Here is a 20,156-nt window from a genome sequence, read left to right as displayed (position 1 = left end):
GTACTTCCAGTTTTGGGAGGAGATGAGGGGTTGTCTATTTGGCTGTGCTTTGTTGGAGAGGGATAACCTACTTTCGAAGAATGGAGCCAATTTCGGGAAGCCGAAAGACTGGCCGGGCCGAGCCCCGCAGTTCGTTCGGCTTCTTCAGCCGCATCTCCCGCGGCGTTAAATTGTAGTACTAGTACTGGGTACAGTTGGGAGCCTTGACTGGTTCAATAGTACGTAGAATTACGCAGAGCCTAGGAATATCTGAGACGGGACATTCTCCATGAATGTACGTTCTACCCCACGCCATCGCTCGCATGGGCGAGTGGAACCGTCGAAGTCGCTACAATGCATCGTCGATGTTCTTGGGAGTCGAGCGGATTGCTATTCACAGATCCTCTAGTAATGCAAACTCCAGACGCCGTCTATGCCAGAAAACTACTGAGCCGCGCACTGCGCCGGTTCGTCATCATCTTCTTCGTCTTCCCATGCGCTCTGGCCATCCTGTGCACCAAACTCTTCAATCTCAGCCCTAGGGTCGTATGTAACTTCGTCCACGGTGTCAGCCTTGATAGGCGCGGCGGGCTTGGGGAGGATTTCCTTGAGCTTCTCTACCATGTCGTGAGTAGGCTTCCAGTTCTGTCCGGGGAACTTGACATCGACAACCAAGTAAAGGTCGCCACGAGCATCGCTGCGCTTCATTGGCATACCCTCTCCGGGGACCTTGAGGACCTGTCCGGGCGTGAGGATGGCGCCGGGGGTAAGAGGGTGCTTGAGCTCGATGCCGCGACCATCAAGATGCGTGAGCACGACGCGAGAGAATCCGGTCAACGATTCAGCGAGAGTGACATCGATGGTTGTCTGGAGGTCCGAGCCGGCACGGGCAAATATGGGGTGCTCTTCCTCAACGATTTTGAAGACAATGTCGCCGGGTTCTTGGTCGGGCACCTGGTCGGCCTCGCCTTCCAACACGATCTTATCTCCTTGTCTAAAACACAGTCAGTATGGAGGTTACAACCAAAAAGAAAAGGAACGGAAAGGTCGTACTTTGCGCCACGGGGAATGTAAATCTCCAGCATCTTTTTCGCTTCGGTGGTTCGTGCGCCCTTGCACTTCTTGCACTTGTCCTTCGGGGCAAAGTATGAACCATTTCCGTTACATGTGGTACAGGTAACCACCTGCTGCGTCAAGAACTGTCCCCTGCGTTGCAAAACCTCCTTTTGGCCATGGCCATCGCAAGTCGAGCACTTCTTGGCGGTCGCCTTCTCCTTGCCACCCTTGCCCTTGCAAAGTCCGCAAATAATGTTTTTGACACTGGAGAACTTGACAGTCTTGCCCTTGTATAGATCCTCCAGGCTAACGTGGTAATCTTGCACTTCGTCTGGGCTCTTGCGTGGTTTGTTCGGGCGACCACCTGGCATGCCTCCCATACCTCCCATACCGGGCATTCCACCCATTCCACCCATGCCACCCATACCGCCGAACATCTGTGCCAGCAGGTCGTCAAGGTCGGGGGCTCCAGCCATACCCGGCTCACCGGATCCGTTGAAGGCGGACATGCCATGTGTGTCGTAAAGGTGTCGCTTATCATCGTCGTAGAGAATGTCGTAGGCCTCCTGTACAGCCTTAAATCTCATCGAGGCTTCCTCGCGCTCGGACTCCGGGACTTTGTCAGGGTGGTTGCGTAAAGCTGCCTATTGGGAAATTGGAAGTCAGTCACGGACGAGAATATGGGGACAGCAGTTTCGACTTGCCTTGCGGTATGCCTTGCGAATATCATCTTTGCTTGAGCTCTGAGAAATTTCTAGGACCTCTGCAGGAGATGACTCTGATTAATACTGTATTCATCCAATATGTAGTGTGGCTCAAGTGAGAGATCGCATACCGTAGAGGTCAACATGTGCCGAGGCCACTTTAGGCATTGTTAGTAGTGAACGAAGACACAGCAGCACTCTCAACGTACTTTTTAATGATCAGACCGGATAAAATTCGGTCGGACTTTTGAGCACTGGAATGTACTGTCTTGAATTTCAGCCGTGAAAGAGAGGTGTGAATAATGGAGAGGTGGATGAGTGATCCAAAGATGTCGCGATGAAATTTTGTTTCGGGAGCTCCGCGCCGCAACTCCGCAAATTCCCCAAACAGATCGGCCTCCAATTTTCTGCTTCCTCTCCTCCGATATCTCGCCATGAGGAGCCCTACGAGCAGCCTATTTTCAAGGCGATCTTGGACCTGCATCCAATGTCGCGCCTGTTCCTCCTCTTCCCTGGCCCAGGCTCGCAATTCGAAGAACAAATTGCCTGAAGCTCCTGCGCGCACGCGTTTTGCGCCCTCTCCAACTGGATATCTCCATCTCGGCTCCCTACGCACGGCACTATTCAATTATTTGTTGGCAAGACGTACAGGTGGCCAATTCCTGCTGCGAATTGAAGACACCGACCAGGTTCGTTGATTGCGCGCGGTTGCATGGACCACAACTGATTAGGGCAGAAACGGACAATCCCCGGGGCGGAACAGCGACTTTACGATGATTTACAATGGGCAGGATTGAATTGGGACGAAGGTTAGTTTGAGGTACATGGAGTTATAGGGACATCGCTAACTTGCATTGCTGATAGGTCCCGTTGTTGGAGGTCCGTATGGGCCTTATAGACAAGTGAGACATCCTGCCTTTGATGTACAACAAATAGCTCTAACGATGTATGTCTTTGCAGTCCGAGCGAACCGCTTTGTATCAATCTCACGCCAATGACCTCATCTCCAATGGCCATGCATACCGATGTTTCTGCTCTGCGGAGCGATTGGATACGATGGCTCGTCACCGCAGTCAGGCAGGACTCCCGCCTGGCTATGACCGGAAGTGTGGCGATATCCCCGCGGAGGAATCAGAAGATCGTGCATCTAAGGGGGAGGCACACATCGTCCGATTGAAAGTGGAAGAATATCCCATGTTCAATGATCTGGTTTATGGCAAAACTGGCCAAAACCGGACCCACAACAAGAAACTGGACTTCATTGACCGTGTATACGATGACCCAGTTCTTATCAAATCAGATGGACATCCCACATATCACTTGGCAAATGTGGTGGATGATCATTGTATGAAGATCACGCATGTCATCCGAGGAACAGTGAGTTACTATTCCTGAGGCCCTGGAGTATGAAGATCCGAGACTGATATCTGCCAGGAATGGATGCCATCTACACCTATGCATATGGCGCTGTACAACGCCTTCAAGTGGACACCACCAAGCTTTGGTCATGTCCCTTTGCTTGTCGACCAGAGCGGCCAGAAGCTCAGCAAGCGGAACGCAGACATTGACCTCTCGTCCTTCAAGGACCAGCAAGGGGTCTTTCCATCCACTTTGGTCAACTTTTCTGCGCTGCTAGGCTGGTCCCATTCCCAGAAGTCTGACGTGTTGAGCTTGAAGGAATTAGAACAGATTGTATGTTCTTCTCGGATATCGCGAAAGTACCCTAATCTCATTGCTAATTGCGTCACTAGTTCAACCTGAAAATAACTAGGGGCAATACTGTCGTTGCCTTTGAGAAACTCTGGTTCCTCCAAAAGGCACATGCCCAACGATTTGCCGCAAGCGGCGGCCCAGAGTTTGACGAGATGGTGAAGAGGGTGAGCTCGGTGGTGGAAGAATCGCATCATCTAGACAAGCTGTAAGTCGGCCATCTATTAACCAGATAGGACGTCCGATGACTGACATTAGCAGGAACATGATCCTGAGAGGACGCACCCTGTCCGAATACATTGCACCCCTCATCCGCGCCGATGCCAAATCATATACCGATGCAAAGGAGTTTGTTCAGCGGAATGCCACCTTCTTTACCACGACTCTCGACAGAGCTCCTTACAAGCCAGCCTCGCCCACATCACCTTCTTCCCCAGAGGTGCCAATTCAAGCTCTGCACACTGCAGCAGCCGCTTTAACCCTCGTCCCATCCACCCACTGGGACATCGAAACGCACCGCTTCAGCATCAAATCATACGATGGCTCTGATAGCGTGGTCCTACCCACTTCCGAGTCAGAGACACCCACCGCAGCCATTACGACGGATAAAGTCTTCAAGAAGGAGCTGTACCACTACCTCCGCTGGGCGCTGTCGGCTTCTGCGCCAGGACCTGGAATCCCGGAGACTATGACTATTCTGGGGAGGGAGGAGACACTCCGCCGAATGCAGGATGCTAAGGCATTGACACAGTCTCTCATTCCATCTGCTGCTGGCAAGAGAGTTCCTAAGGGGACGTTGCCTGAGGATCAGAGCTGGATGGGGACTCTGGCGACTAAGCGGTGATGTGAGACAGCGTGGCCTACCTAGATTTGAGGATAAAAACTGTATTATACCTGTATTAGCCATAAATAACTATCATTGCCTAAGTTCTTCCCACGGTGTATGACCGGAAAGCAGTAATCATGGTTGTTACCAAATGCTGCCTCATCAACCAGGCATCCAGCCAGACGGAAGTCATGTGACGTAACAATTGCATTTTTTGCAAAATGGTCGGCGTTCGAGTCGCCCTCTTAAAATTTTCATCCCTCTTTTATTTTTCCCACACCCTCCCATCCTTCTGTTATCGTCTCTTTCATAGTCTCATTCTCAATTTAAAAAGTCATGTAACCATGACTGGCTTACAACAGCTTATCGACTTCGTACTGAACGAAGTCGCGCTCTGTGGCAATCAAGGTGCGTATAGTCTCTTCACTGCGACCCACTTTTCTTCACCCGGCAGATGTCATGTCCCTTGTGGATTCTCAATGTTACCACAGTCATGTAAAAAAGCTTGAATCACCAAGATGTCGGTTCTTCATGAGTCTGGCTCTTACATGAATTTTACATGGAGCAGCTCTGGGTTTACGTTGTCATGGCGCACTTGAGCAGTTCTGATGTCGATCTCTATACTTCCTCAAGCCCTGATTGGGTGGTTTTCTGCAGCTGCATAATTCCATGTACAAGATGCTAATAGGCGTGCAGGCGCAACATTATCCGAAGTTTTGAAAGCCATCGACGATTTTTACAGACAAACTCAGGATGGTCCTCCTTTTAACCAAAACATTGACCGTGGGTTCAAAGTCAAGGTCTGGTCTTGGCTCACATCTAACCCAGAGGTGTCCGTCGGCCGACACAACGAATGGAACCATCTCACCTTGGATGAGGCTGAGCAGCTTGATTCGCAAGCAACTGCGAGCGAAGAACTCCACGGCGATGAGTCCGAAGTAGGCGAAGCCACTGATCAAAACTCTCATTCATCGCCTCTCCGCATCTTTGTGTCAGAAGAGCGGATCTGGGTTGCACTCACTGGCCATCCGCCAGATGAGACCAAGGTTCTACCGCTTGAATTTGTCCTACTGTCCATCATCGCTTCACGCAAGTCAGAGGGTATTGTACAGCCGGAGCTTGTGAGGCTAAGTGGCCAGGACAAACGGTCTGTCCCGAAGCGAACCAGTGCTTTACACCAAAAGGGCTACATCGATAAGCGACCAGTTCAGACGAAGAAGGCACGAACCAGTTTGTGCACGCTACAGCGATACTTCCGTCCTTCAGACAAGAAAGTAGTCAACCAAGAAGAAGAAGATTCGCAATCAAAAGCCATGATCGACTTTGCCAGTTTCAACACCGACCTGTTTAACATTCTTCGAGAGCACCCACTCATCGCTCGTGCTGATTTGAAAAGGCTTTTAGGCTTTAATGACCCCTGGCGATGGAAAGTCCTGGCTCGTGCGCTCCGCAAATGGGAGCGGATGGGTGTGGTACAACGTGTTAGAGCTGAATCACAATACGAAAGAATGCACCCTTGTGTCAAACTCCTGCGAGATCCGACGGAGCGAGACTTGCAGCTTTTCCATGAATTCAATTTCGAGGCTGTGTCCAAGCATGGCATGGGAGCTCGCCGCCCCAAACGCGAAGACTTTGGAGACATGGAGCTGGAGGGTCCAAGCAAAAGATCTGCCAGTCCAGAGGAGGAAGGTCTGGAGCTGGTTGATGACCATGTCGAACCCGCCGAACGAATAGTACCATCCTGGACGCCGGATCGAAACCTTTACAATCAATTATTTGATATCATTGAAAGGTCGGGTACATCGGGTATCACGAATCATGTATGCTAATTACCAAAACGAAAGTTGATCGTTTCCAGCTGACATGCCATTCCAGGTACTCAATATGACATGCTTCGGGAGCTTTTACAAGAGACCCGCTGAAGCTATGGTCCACCGCTTGGTCGACTTATGGCAAGTGGCTCAGCCGCTTCATCTCCGACATTTCTCCGTTGTTCGCGATATGGCAATGAAAAAGACCGTGATGTATTACGTCAACTACTCGGCAAGCAACTTCGCAAAGCTCGTCGAAGATGGCAAGGCTTCATGGGAGGCTGTTGAATTCCCGGCGGAGAAAGCCAAGTCGCTGAAAATCGACGCACCGCCGTTTGGCGCTCTTCCTCAGCTTGATGAGTTTGGTTTCCCAAAAGTAGAGTTCCCCAGGGGTCTGATGAAAAACGCAAATGCTACCTTACGTGATGGGGTTCTCGCTGCTAAACCGACCGACTATCTTCTTTCTTCAAGCGACCCATTTGTTGTCAGGCTCGCAGACGGTCAATATGGTAAGTCTCTCCTATGTTATGCTGTGTGCTACGACAAATGTCTTTGAATCTAACACCTGGTCGCAGTTATCCGTACACGTACCGATAAGCTCCCACCTGGTTCCAAGCAGCAGATCGAGGCCCGTACTCGACAGACGGGACGCACAGGACGACCGAAAGGCAGACCAAATAAAGCAACGCTAGCAAAGCGCGCCCGAGAAAATGAAGCCCGAGAAGCTCAAGCTGCAACATCCGAACGGGCACCGGAACCGGAACCGAAGGCAAGTGAAGCCTATGGTTGGGAAGATTTCGTCGAACCACCGCCGCCAACTAAAAGGGCTAAAATCAAGCATCAGCTCCGCGGATTATCGGAGCGAGAGAAGCTGGAAGCACTTGGCATGGATGAGACATGGACCGAGTATAATGCCCTGATCATTGATAAGCCTGGCCCAGGAATATTTGTGACTCCTCATGGCCGAAGACGACCAGTCGGAAAGTCTCGAGGTCGGCCGAGGCAGAGTCGAATCGCTGTCTTCAAATCATACAAGCTAGCATCGTTCCCTTGGTTTGTGGCGGACGCCAATGACACAACGGACGATGGAGAAGCGGGCGCTGCTGCGACCTCCCAAGAATTCGAGAGCCTTGCCCTCGAAGCTGCGGCTCCAGTGATCAAGTCCGAGAGCCCCATCGTCACACGCTCACCTATTCCTGTATGGCCACGTGAAAGGATTTCGTCCGACGGACCGACTGCACACTCGCCCACACCGTCCTCCAGCCTCGTTGCCAGTGGTAGCGGAAACGAGAGACCCCACAAAAGACCTCGTCTCCACGAGGCGCACAATGGAGGCAGGGAAACATCCGTGGAAATGGCCAATGAGGTGCCCCCGGCGGACAGAACCCCTGGGCACGACATGAATTATGACGAAGCGAGCAGATTGGGCCATCACAACAAGAGCGCCAGCGTTCATTTACTCGAAGATGGACAAAGTCAAACCCCATCGAAGCGTCCCCGCCTAGAATCCCCCGCTCCCACTCAACAGTCGTCGACACCCCGTCCATCGACTGTTACTGCGGGGCTTCGGAAACTTCAGTCGAATGCTGGAACGCAACCTGCAAAAGAGACACCGCGGAGTAGAGCTAGAACTAGCCGCAATGCGCCAAATGCGGACGCGAAAGAATTCGAAGCTCCTCGACCCTTGATTGAAAGAGGCGGATCTATTAGCATCCTTCGGAGGAAGCTCCTTATGGAAATTATTGAAGACGCTGGTGGTGTGTATCCCGGGGGAGCTGCAATTTGGTATCCTTTCGTCACTGCATGGATGAAGTTTCATCCCACTGAAAAGCCCGATATGCGAACTATCAAAAATGCGTGCAAGCACTTAGTTAGTGCTGGCCTGCTTCGACAACTGACCTTCAGTGGCAGAAACAAAAAGCACGTGACGGTGACAAAGACGCTGTTGATGAAACCTGATATGCCACCAGACCATCCATTGGTGAAAGAGATGCAGAAAAAGGCCCTGAGTATTGAAATAAACGAGGCTCGGCCCACCTTCGCGGAGAATGTTGAGCTGGATCCAACGTTAACGAGAAGTGGCGGCCGACCACACGGCGCACCTCCCCGACCGCACAGATCCTCCATACCGGTCGAACAAGAGGCTCAAGTTCACCTACAGCAAAAGCCTGCTTTCGTGTTGAACTTTGAAAAGAGAAAATGCAGATCGGCTCAGTCAAGCTTGTTCAGACGGCTAGCTGCCCAAGCCAAAGCTGCCGCAGCTGCAGACGAGTTGCCTGACCTGCCTGGAGTTCAACGTCTTATGACACTTGCCCGTCCCCCTGAGTTAGATACCAATGCTCATCCACATACATCGATCATCCGCCCACTCCTTCAAAGAGTGCGTGAACCTCAAAAGCGGAAGTCCATGGTACATGCCAAACGGGTGAGGATGAGGCCGATGTCCGCCATTGGAGCGTATGGCATGTTGATGAACCCGGTGCAACATTTCCATCCAGTTACTGGGACCTTCTCCACGCATTTATGTTTGCTTCAACCGAAGAGGTCGGAGCTAATACTAGGAGCACAGCCGGCCATTGAGATTGAGAACATTGAGGAATCTGTCAACGAGCTATCCAGATTAGCTCATGATGAGATAGATCTGCCGGAAGTATCACGCATGAAGAGGTTTGATATTCGGACTAAACGTATTCTCGAATGGGAGCTGCTTCACCAGAACCTGTTTGACATGGACCTCAAAGGCCAGGAGTTCATCAACCAAACCATCCAGCACAAGTTCAAGACATCGCTAATCGAGGGTGACATCCGCTTTGATGTCATTACGGGCCCTCCCCAAGCGGCCCCAGCCGGACCTGCCATGCCCACACGGCGCAGCGAGGCCCTTCGCCTGCGTCAATCTGTGCCTGGATCTCCCACGACGTTTGGCTCGACAGAGGCGCCAGCAACACAACAACCAAAAAGAAGAAGGAAACGGGCGTCGCGTGCTGCTCCTTCGGATCGCCGTTTGGCCAAACTCGATGATATTACATCACCCAGCAAAGAATCGCAGCAACCCAAACGCATCCGTCGAACCCGAATTGTTCGTCCCGTCTCCGAGGATTTAAAGAAAAGGTTGATGATTGCCTTGGTCGCGGTTCGTGTGCTTGCAGGAGGAGAGATGTCAAGAGTTATCGAGTGGGGTCTTGTAAGCAAAGCTTTCCCAAACCACGACTCGGATTTCATTCAAGGACGAGCGCGCCAAATTCTGAGCAAAAACCGCCTGCAAATCACCAAAATGCATCGAGACTTCCAAGAGTGCTTTCTCGAGGGCTACGAAAACGACGAGGTTCCACGTATCGACTACTCTGATTTGGAAGGCTATGACTGGTCTACTCTGGTTGAGTGGGCAAGTCAAAGACTGGATATCTCCTCGTCCGAACGTGTGCCAGATCTTCCAGCCACACGGGAGCAATTTGATGCCGTTTTTGAACTACGAGAGGATCCCATCACCGCCGGTGACGACTTGTACCAGGCTGTGCATGGCGTCACTATCAACCATAAACGTAATCTGATGGCACGGAGTCCATTTGCCGTACCATTGGAGGATGAAGCACGCCCCAAGTCGGCTCCACGAGGTGTTGACATGGCACAGCTTGAGGCGGCGAAGACATGGGTCCGGGCGAATATCATCACCGCAGAAGAGACCTATCGACCGAACGAATCGAGCGATATCCTGGCACTTTTCGGCGATCGGCTCATCACCAGTGCCACGCAAGGGCTGATCAACGAACGTGTGATCAGCTCGACAAATCGTGGCCGCGTCAGTCCCGGCCGCAACTACGATATCTCCGATAACTTCCTTCAGACGTTGAGCCGAAAACGTGCGGTCGAAAGCACACAGTTGCGTCGTGCCGTTCACTTCAAATCCACCATCCTGGATCCCAAACTCCGGATGAATGGTATCTTCGACATCGAGTATACAGCCGAGGATGGCGATATCCTGGCGCTGATCAATCTCTATGCCTCGAATGCTATTCAGCTGCGACCTCGTGATCCCCCGCGCAATAAATTCGGCCTCACTGATGGTGGATACGAGACCCGCCAGATGGACAAGAAACGTTTCCGTTTCCCTATCGAAGTCATCCCCACCAAGAAGTACCGCTACGGTAACCCTGTTCATGCTAAAGCTGCAGCTGTGAGCATTCCGCCTCCGCCTTCAGCGGCGGGTACGAGAATGCCACCCAGGATTCCGCTGTGGTACGATATCAATGGCGAATTCGTGCATCGTCTTTGGGACTTGGTGGTTGGTCCTGTCATTGGGTGTTTGGTCACGCGGCCCGGTATCAAAGCTCAGAGCATCTCCAACATGATCAAGCCCACGATGGGCGCTTGGGAGACTGTGCTTATGCTCCAATGGCTGGAGGCAGTTGGAGTCGTGAAGTCTGACGGTGAGGGAGAGTTGGCTTCTTGGAGATTGGAAGAGTCTTGGTGGATGATTCTATCTTGAGGCGTCCCAAGGGAGTGCTTGAACAAATGTTAAGATGTTACAATATTTGCAATTAAGAAACAAATACCCAAAGAATCAAAGTGAATATTTGAATGAAGAATTTGCGCTTGACTTCGAAACTATCTAGAGGTATCATGATCCGTATCAACTCCTGTAAACATAAACCCAAACGCCCGCAAAATGGTATGTGCAATGCTCAAAGTAAAACCTCATTGACGTTGGCCACTCGACGCAATATCAACACCACCAGAGCAACGACAACGCCAACGATAGCCCGATCCAGCCAAACACCTTCACTCAAAGACTCCGTCGCCAACTGAGCCGAACCCGTCCGCGCAGACATATCAGCAGCAGACGCTCGCCCCGTCGACGCAGACGGCGCTTGTGCCTGCACAGGCGCAGAAACCTGCGCCGGCACCGACACAGATCCATCACCCCCATCTTCCTCCACAACATCCACCATAGCCATCCCATCTCCATCCCCATCACCCATTCCCTCCTCACCCCTCTCCACCCCCTCCCCATCCGTCCCCACCTCCACCTCCCCATCCTCAAACCCCTCAATCTCAACCTTCACCCCCTTCTCCCGACAACCCTCCCAAACCCTCTTCATCCCCTCCAAATTCCCAACCCCACACTCGCGACACCTCCACCCAACCGAAAGCCTCGCATACTCCCTGCGCACCTCCTCACTCCCCTCCATACCCCCCACCTGCCCCTGACTCTCCGCGCCAAAGATCTCAGACCTTATCCCCAACAGCGCAGTGCGCACCCCACCACGCCGGCTGCCACGTCTCCTCGTGGTGGCCCGAGATGCTAAGACAGATCTCGCGGTTGACCTCGAAGCGGCCCGAGGGTGTCAGGAAGCGGAAGGAGGGGGGTCGGAGCGGGTATGTGGGTGGGAAGGTTATGCGGCCGTGGTAGAGGCCGCGGGCGTAGGGGGTGGAGGGGGGTCCGGTTAGGGTGAAGTGCCAGTCGTGGAGGTTTGTGTCGCTTGTTGGGTAGGCTGTGAAGTATGGGCTGGGGTTTTTGTGGAGGTCGGTGCTTTCTTTTAGGAGGCGGCGGGTTGAGGGGGAGGACATTTTGGTTGTTTTTTTGGTTTGTTTCCCCTGGTTTCTTTGTATGGAGGTGTGTATGTGTGGGGGAGTGTTTGTAGATGTGATTGAAGAGGGGAGTGGAGGGTGATTGGGGTTTGGTGACGTTTTGGACAGTTGTCACGTCAGTCTCGGAGGTTTAGTGGTGGCGGATGTACCTTTGTCCTTTGTACCGAGGTGTGAGTCCATGTACTTTTGGTAGATGCGAGATGACAGATAACCGCGTTTTTGACGAATGAGAAGAATTGGAAGTACAGCAGGATTAACTGGAGTTCTAATAGGAAGACTTGGTCATTTTCAAGAAAGTCTCAGGCTAACTACATGCAAAACCATTCGTATACATACAACGCCTTCCATTATGCTGGGTAGTAATGCTAAAACTCAATCCCAATCCCTCCACTCATCAGTATCATGTCGTATAGGCTGTGGACGAGCATCCAACAGCCCATTCCCTTCAACATCATCCCCATAATCACTATCCCCAGGCCTCGGTCGCGGCGAACGCGGCGCAAGAGTCTGCATCGATACAGAAGTAGGAGGCCTATCCGGCGAGCCCCCGCGATATGGTACACGAAGCGGTTGAGCAGCACCCTCCGTCCAACTACTGCTGTTATCCAAATTGCGCTGATACAGCTCGCGATAATACTGCTGTTCCTCATTGGACTGCTGTTCTCGACTTTGGCGCATGCGCTCACGGGCTTCTAGGAACCGAGCACTTGGCTCCCAGTGCCAGCCGTCACCGGTAGTATTGCAAATGGGAAAAGCCCAGAAGAGCGGTCGGTCGCCAAAGAGATGAAGTAGGTTGCGCCGCCAGCCGAGGTCAAAGGCACTGGGCATCTTTTCGTTGTCTTCGTCGTTCTGGTATTCCTGGTACCGCTCGTGCTCGCGCTGGCGCTCCATTTCGGCATATGACCGGGTCAACGCTTGCTGTGCTGGCGTCAGCCCGTTGCTGGAACCATCGGGGGGTCCTGATGGGCGGGGCGTGGGGTAAGTGCGCTCTTCGCCCTCTTCGGGTCGCGTAACTCCTGGGATGGCATTGGCATGGGCATCAATAATCTGGTTTCCATATCCTTGTAATCGGTTGGTCAAGCTCTCCTCGCCCGGCTCGCCCCAGTAATTAGAGTTCGGCGCCTGTTCGTTCCGGCGTCTGTCAAGCGCTTTGCGCAATGGAGACACATATCGGGTCTTCTCCAAACATTCAATGGTAGTAGTCCCGCGCACAGCCAAGCTGATATGCCAGGCTGTGAAGCCGCTCAGTACCAGTCCAATTATACCGCCCAAGATGGCCAGCAGAACCACGTTCACCGGGAGGATGGTGTCCATGTACTGAGTGTCGTTCAGGATCTCGGTCCAGACCCAGATGGCTGCAATACCAAAGACAACCCAGCAGAAGATCGAGGTATAGATCAAAAATAGCAAAAAAGCCTTGTAATTATGCAATCCGACACACGTTGCCAGCCAGGGACAGTGGTGGTCCATCTTGAGGACGCATCGTTTGCACGTCGAGCAGTGGTGCGCGCGGTCCGGCTTCGGACACTGGCATTTCTTGCAGTACCGGGATTCGCCAGTCGAGGTAACAGTGTATGAGGTGAACTCCGGGTACTCGGAGAGAGGGAGGGCGCTGTATTCTTGACCGGCGCCGCGGCGGGTAGATAGCGGCGACCCTGGATCGGTGAAGACGGCGACACTATACGAATAGTTGAGGAGAACGTAAAGGCTGAATGCGAGAATGGTGCTAGGGATACCTGGGTGACAAGTTAGAATGATACGGGCTCTATAGCTATGGTATGCGCTTGTCCGACTGCCAAAGGTGTGATCCTACGTACCAATCCAGTCACTCCGTGAAGGCTTGATGCCTATGCTGACAGCGACATATACTGCCCATGTAGTGATGCCGTAGACGAAGGCGAGTGGAAAGCAGGTTGCTGCTGCGCAGCAGTATCGTTCGCAGCGGAGAGCCCAAGCTCGTGGGCGTCGTTTGGGCCATGAGGGCGAGGTCGGGGGTGACGAGGCCAAGGTGGCCATGGCTGTGGGATTAAGGCACAGATAAAAGAAGGTGCATCTGGCAGCTTTAGCGGATTAGTCCATGAGGACGGCTAGGTCTTACAATCGAGCGATTGAGGACGAGGCTATCAGGTGAGATGGTACGATACAGTAAGTTTGGTACAGTCATGTAAAAGCGCTCCGCCACAGCCCCAGCCACGAAAAGTGCGCAGCCGACCGTAGTCATGTGATCTGCAGAAGTCCCCACTTCCCCTTAGCTTTCCATAACCTTGCTATTAATAGGGTTTGGCTCCACGTTGTTCGAGGCACCGGCCGATTCTGACGGAGCATTGCTCTTACTGTTGAGTTCCGAGCAGGCCCTATCGTTCTCGCAATGAATGTGACTTTTCTTACTTCCTCCGGCCCAGAGAAGTAGTCTTCTATCTCTCACGACCGTCCAGATAGAGTGCATCATGGCATAATATGGTAATCGTACTAGTCAGTGGTAATGGACATTATTGGGCAGCCAGGTCTTGATCGTCAAAGAGAACTAATTCTGTAAATTCAAGCTTGGGTATAAGTCGGATATCTCAGTTCTATTTACAGTCATGGCGGTAATAGATTCATCGAAGCTAACGATGCAATGCGGGCTGGTACGCCACATGGTAAAAAAAAAGCCTCATCCTGTCTTGCTAGTCAACTGGGTGAAGGACGATTTGCCTTGCTCACACCAGCCATTGACGGGCAGGCAACTCAATCGATAGCACCAAGAGCAGTTCGAATCAGGGTATTTATAGAAATCGACAATCAACATAATGAAACCCACGAGGACCGCAACCAAGGCACCTGCACGGACAAACCACCACAACCACCATAGAGGTTTGCGGCCCTTGAAGAAGTTGAGCGGACCATGCATAGATTCGGGTGTTTCCGTCGAGCTGGAGGTCAGGCCTCGCTTGCCCTTGAAGAAATCCATGAAGGAGGTGGTCTTCTGTTCGGGGCCCTCTCGGCCGGTTCCACCGCTCATGGCAACGTATGGCTGCCGGGCCAAGCCAATTCGCTCTCGGAGAATGTTGGGCGACCGCATAATGGTCAAACCAATGGCGAGACCCATAATGAAGCCTCCAATATGAGAGAAGTTGTCCAATCCGGGGAGAAGACCAAGAACGAACGAGACACCCACTCCCAAGATCATGATAATGAGCTCAACCCATGGGGACGCACGGTTAGGCCAGTCATACAGAAGGTCCAGAAGGTAAAGTGCAAGGATGCCGAACAGGGCACCTGAGCAGCCGTCACTAGGATCACGCTGCGAGGCATAGTTTCCACCCAAGACGAAGCCGAAGATACCACTGGCGAAGTAGGTCAGAGTATAGCGCCACATTCCAATCATGCGCTCCATATCCGCGCCCATTGTCATCTGGACTAGCAAATTGAATCCGATGTGGATAAAGCCTCCGTGCAGGAAGATGGGGAGAATGAACCGGTACCACTGGTTAGGGGCCGGTCGATCCTTCGTCGATCCTCCCGGGCGAGGGTTAGGGACACCACCAAATCCACACACATCAGACAGTGAGCACGTCGTCCCCGTGTCCAGCGTTGTGGTATTCGGACAGGGCCAGTCGATGGGCTGTGTGGCGTTCTGAATGCCCCCAACATTCTTCATGCACGGGTTGTAGCGTGCTCCCATGTAGATTTGGACGTATGGTGAAGGCCCGATCATCGGATTGAAATTAGGCTTTGTCTGGATGACTGAACCTGTCAACTGGGCTAAAATGGAGAAGACGGTGTTAGCTGATTTGGAAGGCCAGGGCAATACCGAGGTTGAAGCTAACTTACCATTCTTGACCAGCTCTACGATGAACACGATGATCTGAGCCAATGTCAAGATGTACGTCACCCAAGCGATCTTCTTGCTGAAGAAACCCCTCTTTTTTCGGTTATCGCGTGGTCGGCTGTCTTCGAGTCCCCCTGGTGAAGGGGGGTACTGTGTCTGTTGGCGCATCCAATCTGGGTTGTTTCCATACTGGGCGTTGGTCTTCAAAGGGATGTTCTCTGAATAATTGTCGCCTTCTGTTGTCCGTCCAGCAGTTTGGTATTGTCCATTGTCCGATACAAATGATTGTTGACTTTCTCGGTGGTGATAAGGGGTCGCGGGATCGTCGTGGTGGTTACTGTGACTTGCATAGCCAATTCCAGGGAGTGTGCTTGCGGTATAATCTGGCTTCCCCGGCACAGCCTGATCATAGGCAGTGTAGGTAGGGGGTTGTGGGATATTCGAGTGATAGTATTCGTTGGAGGCCATGGCCAGTGTTGAGTCTTTGTTTAGTTGGGCCGTAAACAGAAAGGTGAATCCATGGGATCGAAGATGTAGGTAATTTGAGGGATTGAGAGTGGAAAGGAAGATATTCTAAGAAGATGAGAGAAGAACAGGCAGTGACATTGTTCAGTTATTTTTGGGCGAGACTCAGCCGCGCGGCGGTTGGGTTCCACTCCACTCCGCCCTGCCCTGGATTACGGGTGACGATAGCCACTGGATGCACAAGTCTCGGCATTCCCCCTTGCTAGTACACAGTACGGAGTATGTGCCTTCGTATACTCTGTAGTCTGTACCGTTTTTCGCCTGGATTCTACGACTATTTTGTAGCAATACTTTGGCCAGCCTCACTCCTCTCTCTTGTCATGTGCTGGGCAGTCTCAGCCTCAATGCCACTGACTAGTAATAATAGAAGATAATGCACGCAACCTTGATGAGTATAACAACAAAGAGAATCTGTCAGTCATTTATCCGGCAATAAGGAGATGTACTCTGTTGAAGAAAGACAAAGTGTAGAGTGCCACTTTTTGTTCGGAGACGCGATCGGCCCGCGGCCGCTGATGTCATCGCCGTGTTTCATCTTCCCCCGCTGCACACGAGAAATAGTCAACCATCAATGGTCCATAACCATGGACGACCCTCTAGTTAAAGCGTTGCCTCCGGCGACTGACTACTTGACATATCTTACCTTGCTAGAATACCAACTAACGCCAGAACGCCTACCACTCTTGCACACTCTCCTCCAAGATGAGAAGCTTACAACCAATATCGGTTGGGACCTGGTCAAGCTGCTTCTACCCATGCTACCGGCATCTACAGAATGCCTGCAGGATATTGCTCGACTAGGGAACCCACGAGAAGTGATTTTGCGCGTCTCTGAAGCCCTGATGCAACTCCAGCCGGAGGACCAGGACGAGGACAACGAAGCTGTTGAGGGATTGCCTGCGCACATCATGCAGTTCAATTGCCTTATCGGAATGCTCTCGGTACTACACACCCGAATTCAGACCAAGGCCCCAAGCCGCTTCATGGCAACTTCACTTCAGGCCGCTTTGGAAGCGTACACCACAATGGCGACGAACGAAACCACATTAGCTTTCCTTGAGTTCTTCCGCGAAGTTTCTCCTTCCAAGAGACCTGCGCCACCTCCCCGAGCTGCAAGCGAGTCTAGTGTATTGCGGAATGCCGCTGCCTCAGCCCCGGACCCAGAAGCAGAGGTATCATCGCCCTCTCCCTCCGCCGATAACGAGACGCTCCTTGTTCGGAAGTTCATACAGTTCGGCTTGCTTGAACTGCTGAAGTCGTATATGTTGAGCTTCTCCAGTCCCATGGACCCGGGAATGTCGTGGACCATACGTATGCAGGAACATCTGCATCCCGATCTGCGGCTACCCGCCCAATCGCAGACTGAGGCATATGGATCGACCAAGGAGCTCAAGGAGCGTGACATGATCATGGGAAAGTTGATGGTAAGTGATGACAGAACACATATGGAACTGCATGTCAGTCCATGAGAAAGATTGATCTGATCAATGTTCCCAGGCTTTGTCTCGAGACGTTGGAATCGACAACGAACAACTGCTGTCAATTATCTCTGGCCCACCAGCAGACCAGACTGCACAGCTCGACTTCGATGAAGCACCGACACACCCCGATCAAATACCGCTGGAGCGTCATGGTTCCCTCTTACTGCTAGCGGCTCGTGCTTCCGGCGCAATCCTCTTCGCCTCTGGGCACCCACTGCCTCAAATATCTATATTCCCCCAGTTGGCTCAGATCTTCACCAATTTCGTTGGTGGTTACACCAACCTGGACGAAGTGGCTTTCGGTCAGCCCCAGGCGCTTCTCGACGCCCTGTTGACCTTGACAGTCTACGCTCTGCAGCAGCCCATCACGCCCCCGCCAAGCGAACTCGAGTTCAAGAATTTCGTTGTCACCTTAACAGCATGCACAGCTCGTCAGAGCCACGGAATCGTCCGCCAAATCCCAGCTGCGATTGTACAAAGCCACCCATCATCTGAGACGCGCTTCAAGCTCATCCACAGCATCTTAGAGGACGACAGTCTTGCCTCAGCCCGGGACAGTGCTATTGCATGGCTGAAAGATGAATTACTGCGCCCCACTGCATCCACCGACAGCGTTTTCCAAGATCGACTTTACTTCTGGGCTATCTTCCCGGCACTTTTCAAGCCAGTCACGGTCGCCAGCTCAGCATCAGATCTCGTCACTAGCTGGTCCCGTCTCACTCAGACTCAAGGTCCACCACTTCACTCGGCCTTGAGTTTGTACTACTTGCTGCTTTCGTCGCCGTCGATGCGCGAGAAGCTTCAACTCGAGAAGACGTTCAAGTTCTTCCAAAGTTGTGTTTCGGACCCTCTTCGACAATTGTTCCGGACCTTCGAGGCTGATCTTACCGCTAAGGGAGGCGAAGGTGTTATTGAAGGTGCCGTTGGCGAGGAGATGTGCCAGATTGGTAATGCGCGATCTGTCGGGCTCATTGGTCTTACTTTGAATCAAATACAGGAGACAGCTAGTGATGCCTTTGGTACCGATGAAGGGGATCTGAGCGAATATTCTGAAGCTGATGAGGCTAAGGTGTCTGGAATTCGGAAGAAGATTGATATCTGGAACTAGATATCGAGCCGGATTAGATGTACAGAAATTGATTGCGGAGTGAGCGAAGCGAGCGAAGCAATCTATACCTATGATGTTTCTTCCAAATTATGAATGATATTTTCATTGTTCATTGCATTCAAGTTCTTGAGTTGTGCATATCCAATTGTAGTACGGAGAGGAAAAAACAGTGGAACGGAACGTGTATGTCCGTTGAAGTTCTTATAATTCTACCTCGGAGGGCAGCTCAGAAAGAGGAGGCGTTTCCAATGTGAGCCCGTGGACCTTAGAAAGACTACCTACCCAGGTAGATAAAGCCGAACAAAAATAGACCAAAGGGCGTTGCCTGTATGGATTTCACTTGGATAATTGGATACTCCAGTCAACGGGCTAAACCATGAATGCGATCTTCCCAGGTTATGCCCAGGTGAATCCCGAGGTTGAATTTGGTGTGAATCCAGTGGTTTGGTCAAAGATGATGGATTATGTCTGAAATACTTGAAGGGGCCATAGAGACTTGACAATGTGCCTAGTGGCAAGCTAAGATCCCTGTCCGCCTGATAGCTACTTAAGCCAAACATCAGGGAATGTCTCCAATCTCTGGGGGCCGAACATAGTACGCTTCCCAGTCATCCCAATCCCGCAACTTTAAAAACCCTGGCAGCTCTACCCAACGCCAGCACATTTTCATCCAACCCACATCGTTCTGAGTACAGCCCTCAATAGGCTCCTCTAGTTCAGACCCATCGCCATGGGCAATGTCTTCTTCATCAGGCATCTCTGGTTTCCATTCAGCATAAACCACACGAACAAATGCTGCTTCATCTTCATCTTCGGGGGCGCTCAAAACCGAATCCATAGCTTCCTGATCCACCATAATAAAAAACCGGTAGCGGCCGGTACATGCTTGGTGGTCTTCAGCAACGCCCTGTTCCTCTTTCAACGAAGTCTGAGCCCATTGACTGAAGTGCACGCGTAGAGTAGCGACCGACGCGCCCTCAAAGGAGGGGTCTTCCAAGACCGTTGGGGTGAATGTGTCGAGGAGATCAAGGCCATTATAAGACTCAAGGTATTCTGGGACGGCGCTCACGAAGCGAGCCATAAAATTCTCCCAGTCAGTATTGTTTTGGTATGTGCATCGATAGATCACAAAGCCCCATTTTTTGAATCCGTCCTCGTCAAGGAGCTTCTCGAGCCGGTCCGCCGCATTCCGACCAGCATCCATTGTGGGATCACGTTGCGAGGGGACCATTGTTGAAAATGTGGTAATGGTATTCCCGAAATGTGGTGGTACAAAGGCGGGCTTCGCGAGACGCGAAAATCGGCTAATGGGAGCAGCAGAGCGAACAATGCTCAGGCTGCTGGAAAGCGCAGATTGGCTGTAGAAGCCGGGGAACACAGAGCGTGGAATACGTGTAGTTCCAAGGAATTTTCTTGTAATCATAGGTGTGAAGGTCCCTGTATTGTCATGGGGCGACTAGAGGTAGGAGTGGGAAAGAAAGGCTGGATCGGTTAGCGAGTTGGGGGTGGCCTAGGGGCAAGTCGGGAAATTCTAAGGTTGCAGGGGTTCAAAGTGG

General features: G+C 52.0%; 9 protein-coding genes across 9 annotated transcripts; 3 read left to right on the top strand and 6 right to left on the bottom strand.

Annotated features, from left to right (window-relative positions):
- Positions 1-423: 423 nt before the first annotated feature.
- On the bottom strand, positions 424-1,907 carry N7515_009533 (putative DnaJ domain protein (Mas5); the record flags this gene model as incomplete). The annotated part of the gene is made up of 4 exons (XM_056670277.1): positions 424-973; positions 1,033-1,679; positions 1,740-1,798; positions 1,871-1,907. 4 exons carry the CDS (start codon positions 1,905-1,907, stop codon positions 424-426), a joined length of 1,293 nt encoding a protein of 430 aa, XP_056518076.1.
- Positions 1,908-2,173: 266 nt separating this feature from the next.
- Positions 2,174-4,293, top strand: N7515_009532 (glutamate--tRNA ligase MSE1; the record flags this gene model as incomplete). Its single annotated transcript, XM_056670276.1, has 7 exons — positions 2,174-2,428; positions 2,476-2,548; positions 2,604-2,641; positions 2,700-3,116; positions 3,174-3,431; positions 3,491-3,657; positions 3,711-4,293. 7 exons carry the CDS (start codon positions 2,174-2,176, stop codon positions 4,291-4,293), a joined length of 1,791 nt encoding a protein of 596 aa, XP_056518075.1.
- Positions 4,294-4,619: 326 nt separating this feature from the next.
- N7515_009531 (uncharacterized protein) lies at positions 4,620-10,572 on the top strand (the record flags this gene model as incomplete). Its single annotated transcript, XM_056670275.1, has 4 exons — positions 4,620-4,683; positions 4,972-6,095; positions 6,151-6,595; positions 6,662-10,572. The coding sequence occupies 4 exons, from the start codon at positions 4,620-4,622 to the stop codon at positions 10,570-10,572; spliced, it is 5,544 nt and encodes a 1,847-aa protein (XP_056518074.1).
- A 196-nt stretch (positions 10,573-10,768) lies between these two features.
- On the bottom strand, positions 10,769-11,275 carry N7515_009530 (uncharacterized protein; the record flags this gene model as incomplete). The annotated part of the gene is made up of 1 exon (XM_056670274.1): positions 10,769-11,275. One exon carries the CDS (start codon positions 11,273-11,275, stop codon positions 10,769-10,771), a length of 507 nt encoding a protein of 168 aa, XP_056518073.1.
- A 37-nt stretch (positions 11,276-11,312) lies between these two features.
- N7515_009529 (ubiquitin-conjugating enzyme E2) lies at positions 11,313-11,654 on the bottom strand (the record flags this gene model as incomplete). The annotated part of the gene is made up of 1 exon (XM_056670273.1): positions 11,313-11,654. The coding sequence occupies one exon, from the start codon at positions 11,652-11,654 to the stop codon at positions 11,313-11,315; it is 342 nt and encodes a 113-aa protein (XP_056518072.1).
- A 393-nt stretch (positions 11,655-12,047) lies between these two features.
- On the bottom strand, positions 12,048-13,691 carry N7515_009528 (DHHC family palmitoyltransferase; the record flags this gene model as incomplete). Its single annotated transcript, XM_056670272.1, has 2 exons — positions 12,048-13,411; positions 13,493-13,691. The coding sequence occupies 2 exons, from the start codon at positions 13,689-13,691 to the stop codon at positions 12,048-12,050; spliced, it is 1,563 nt and encodes a 520-aa protein (XP_056518071.1).
- Positions 13,692-14,328: 637 nt separating this feature from the next.
- Positions 14,329-15,954, bottom strand: N7515_009527 (rhomboid family membrane protein; the record flags this gene model as incomplete). Its single annotated transcript, XM_056670271.1, has 1 exon — positions 14,329-15,954. The coding sequence occupies one exon, from the start codon at positions 15,952-15,954 to the stop codon at positions 14,329-14,331; it is 1,626 nt and encodes a 541-aa protein (XP_056518070.1).
- A 641-nt stretch (positions 15,955-16,595) lies between these two features.
- On the top strand, positions 16,596-18,600 carry N7515_009526 (uncharacterized protein; the record flags this gene model as incomplete). Its single annotated transcript, XM_056670270.1, has 2 exons — positions 16,596-17,435; positions 17,509-18,600. The coding sequence occupies 2 exons, from the start codon at positions 16,596-16,598 to the stop codon at positions 18,598-18,600; spliced, it is 1,932 nt and encodes a 643-aa protein (XP_056518069.1).
- A 559-nt stretch (positions 18,601-19,159) lies between these two features.
- N7515_009525 (uncharacterized protein) lies at positions 19,160-19,831 on the bottom strand (the record flags this gene model as incomplete). The annotated part of the gene is made up of 1 exon (XM_056670269.1): positions 19,160-19,831. The coding sequence occupies one exon, from the start codon at positions 19,829-19,831 to the stop codon at positions 19,160-19,162; it is 672 nt and encodes a 223-aa protein (XP_056518068.1).
- Positions 19,832-20,156: the final 325 nt, after the last annotated feature.

This window comes from Penicillium bovifimosum, assembly GCF_028826915.1.
Source record: "Penicillium bovifimosum strain IBT 22155 chromosome Unknown utg000007l_segment0_segment0, whole genome shotgun sequence".
Classification (NCBI taxonomy): Eukaryota; Fungi; Ascomycota; class Eurotiomycetes; order Eurotiales; family Aspergillaceae; genus Penicillium; species Penicillium bovifimosum.
The sequence above is the reverse complement of the archived record's forward strand: the minus strand, read 5'-3'. Positions and strand labels throughout refer to the sequence as shown.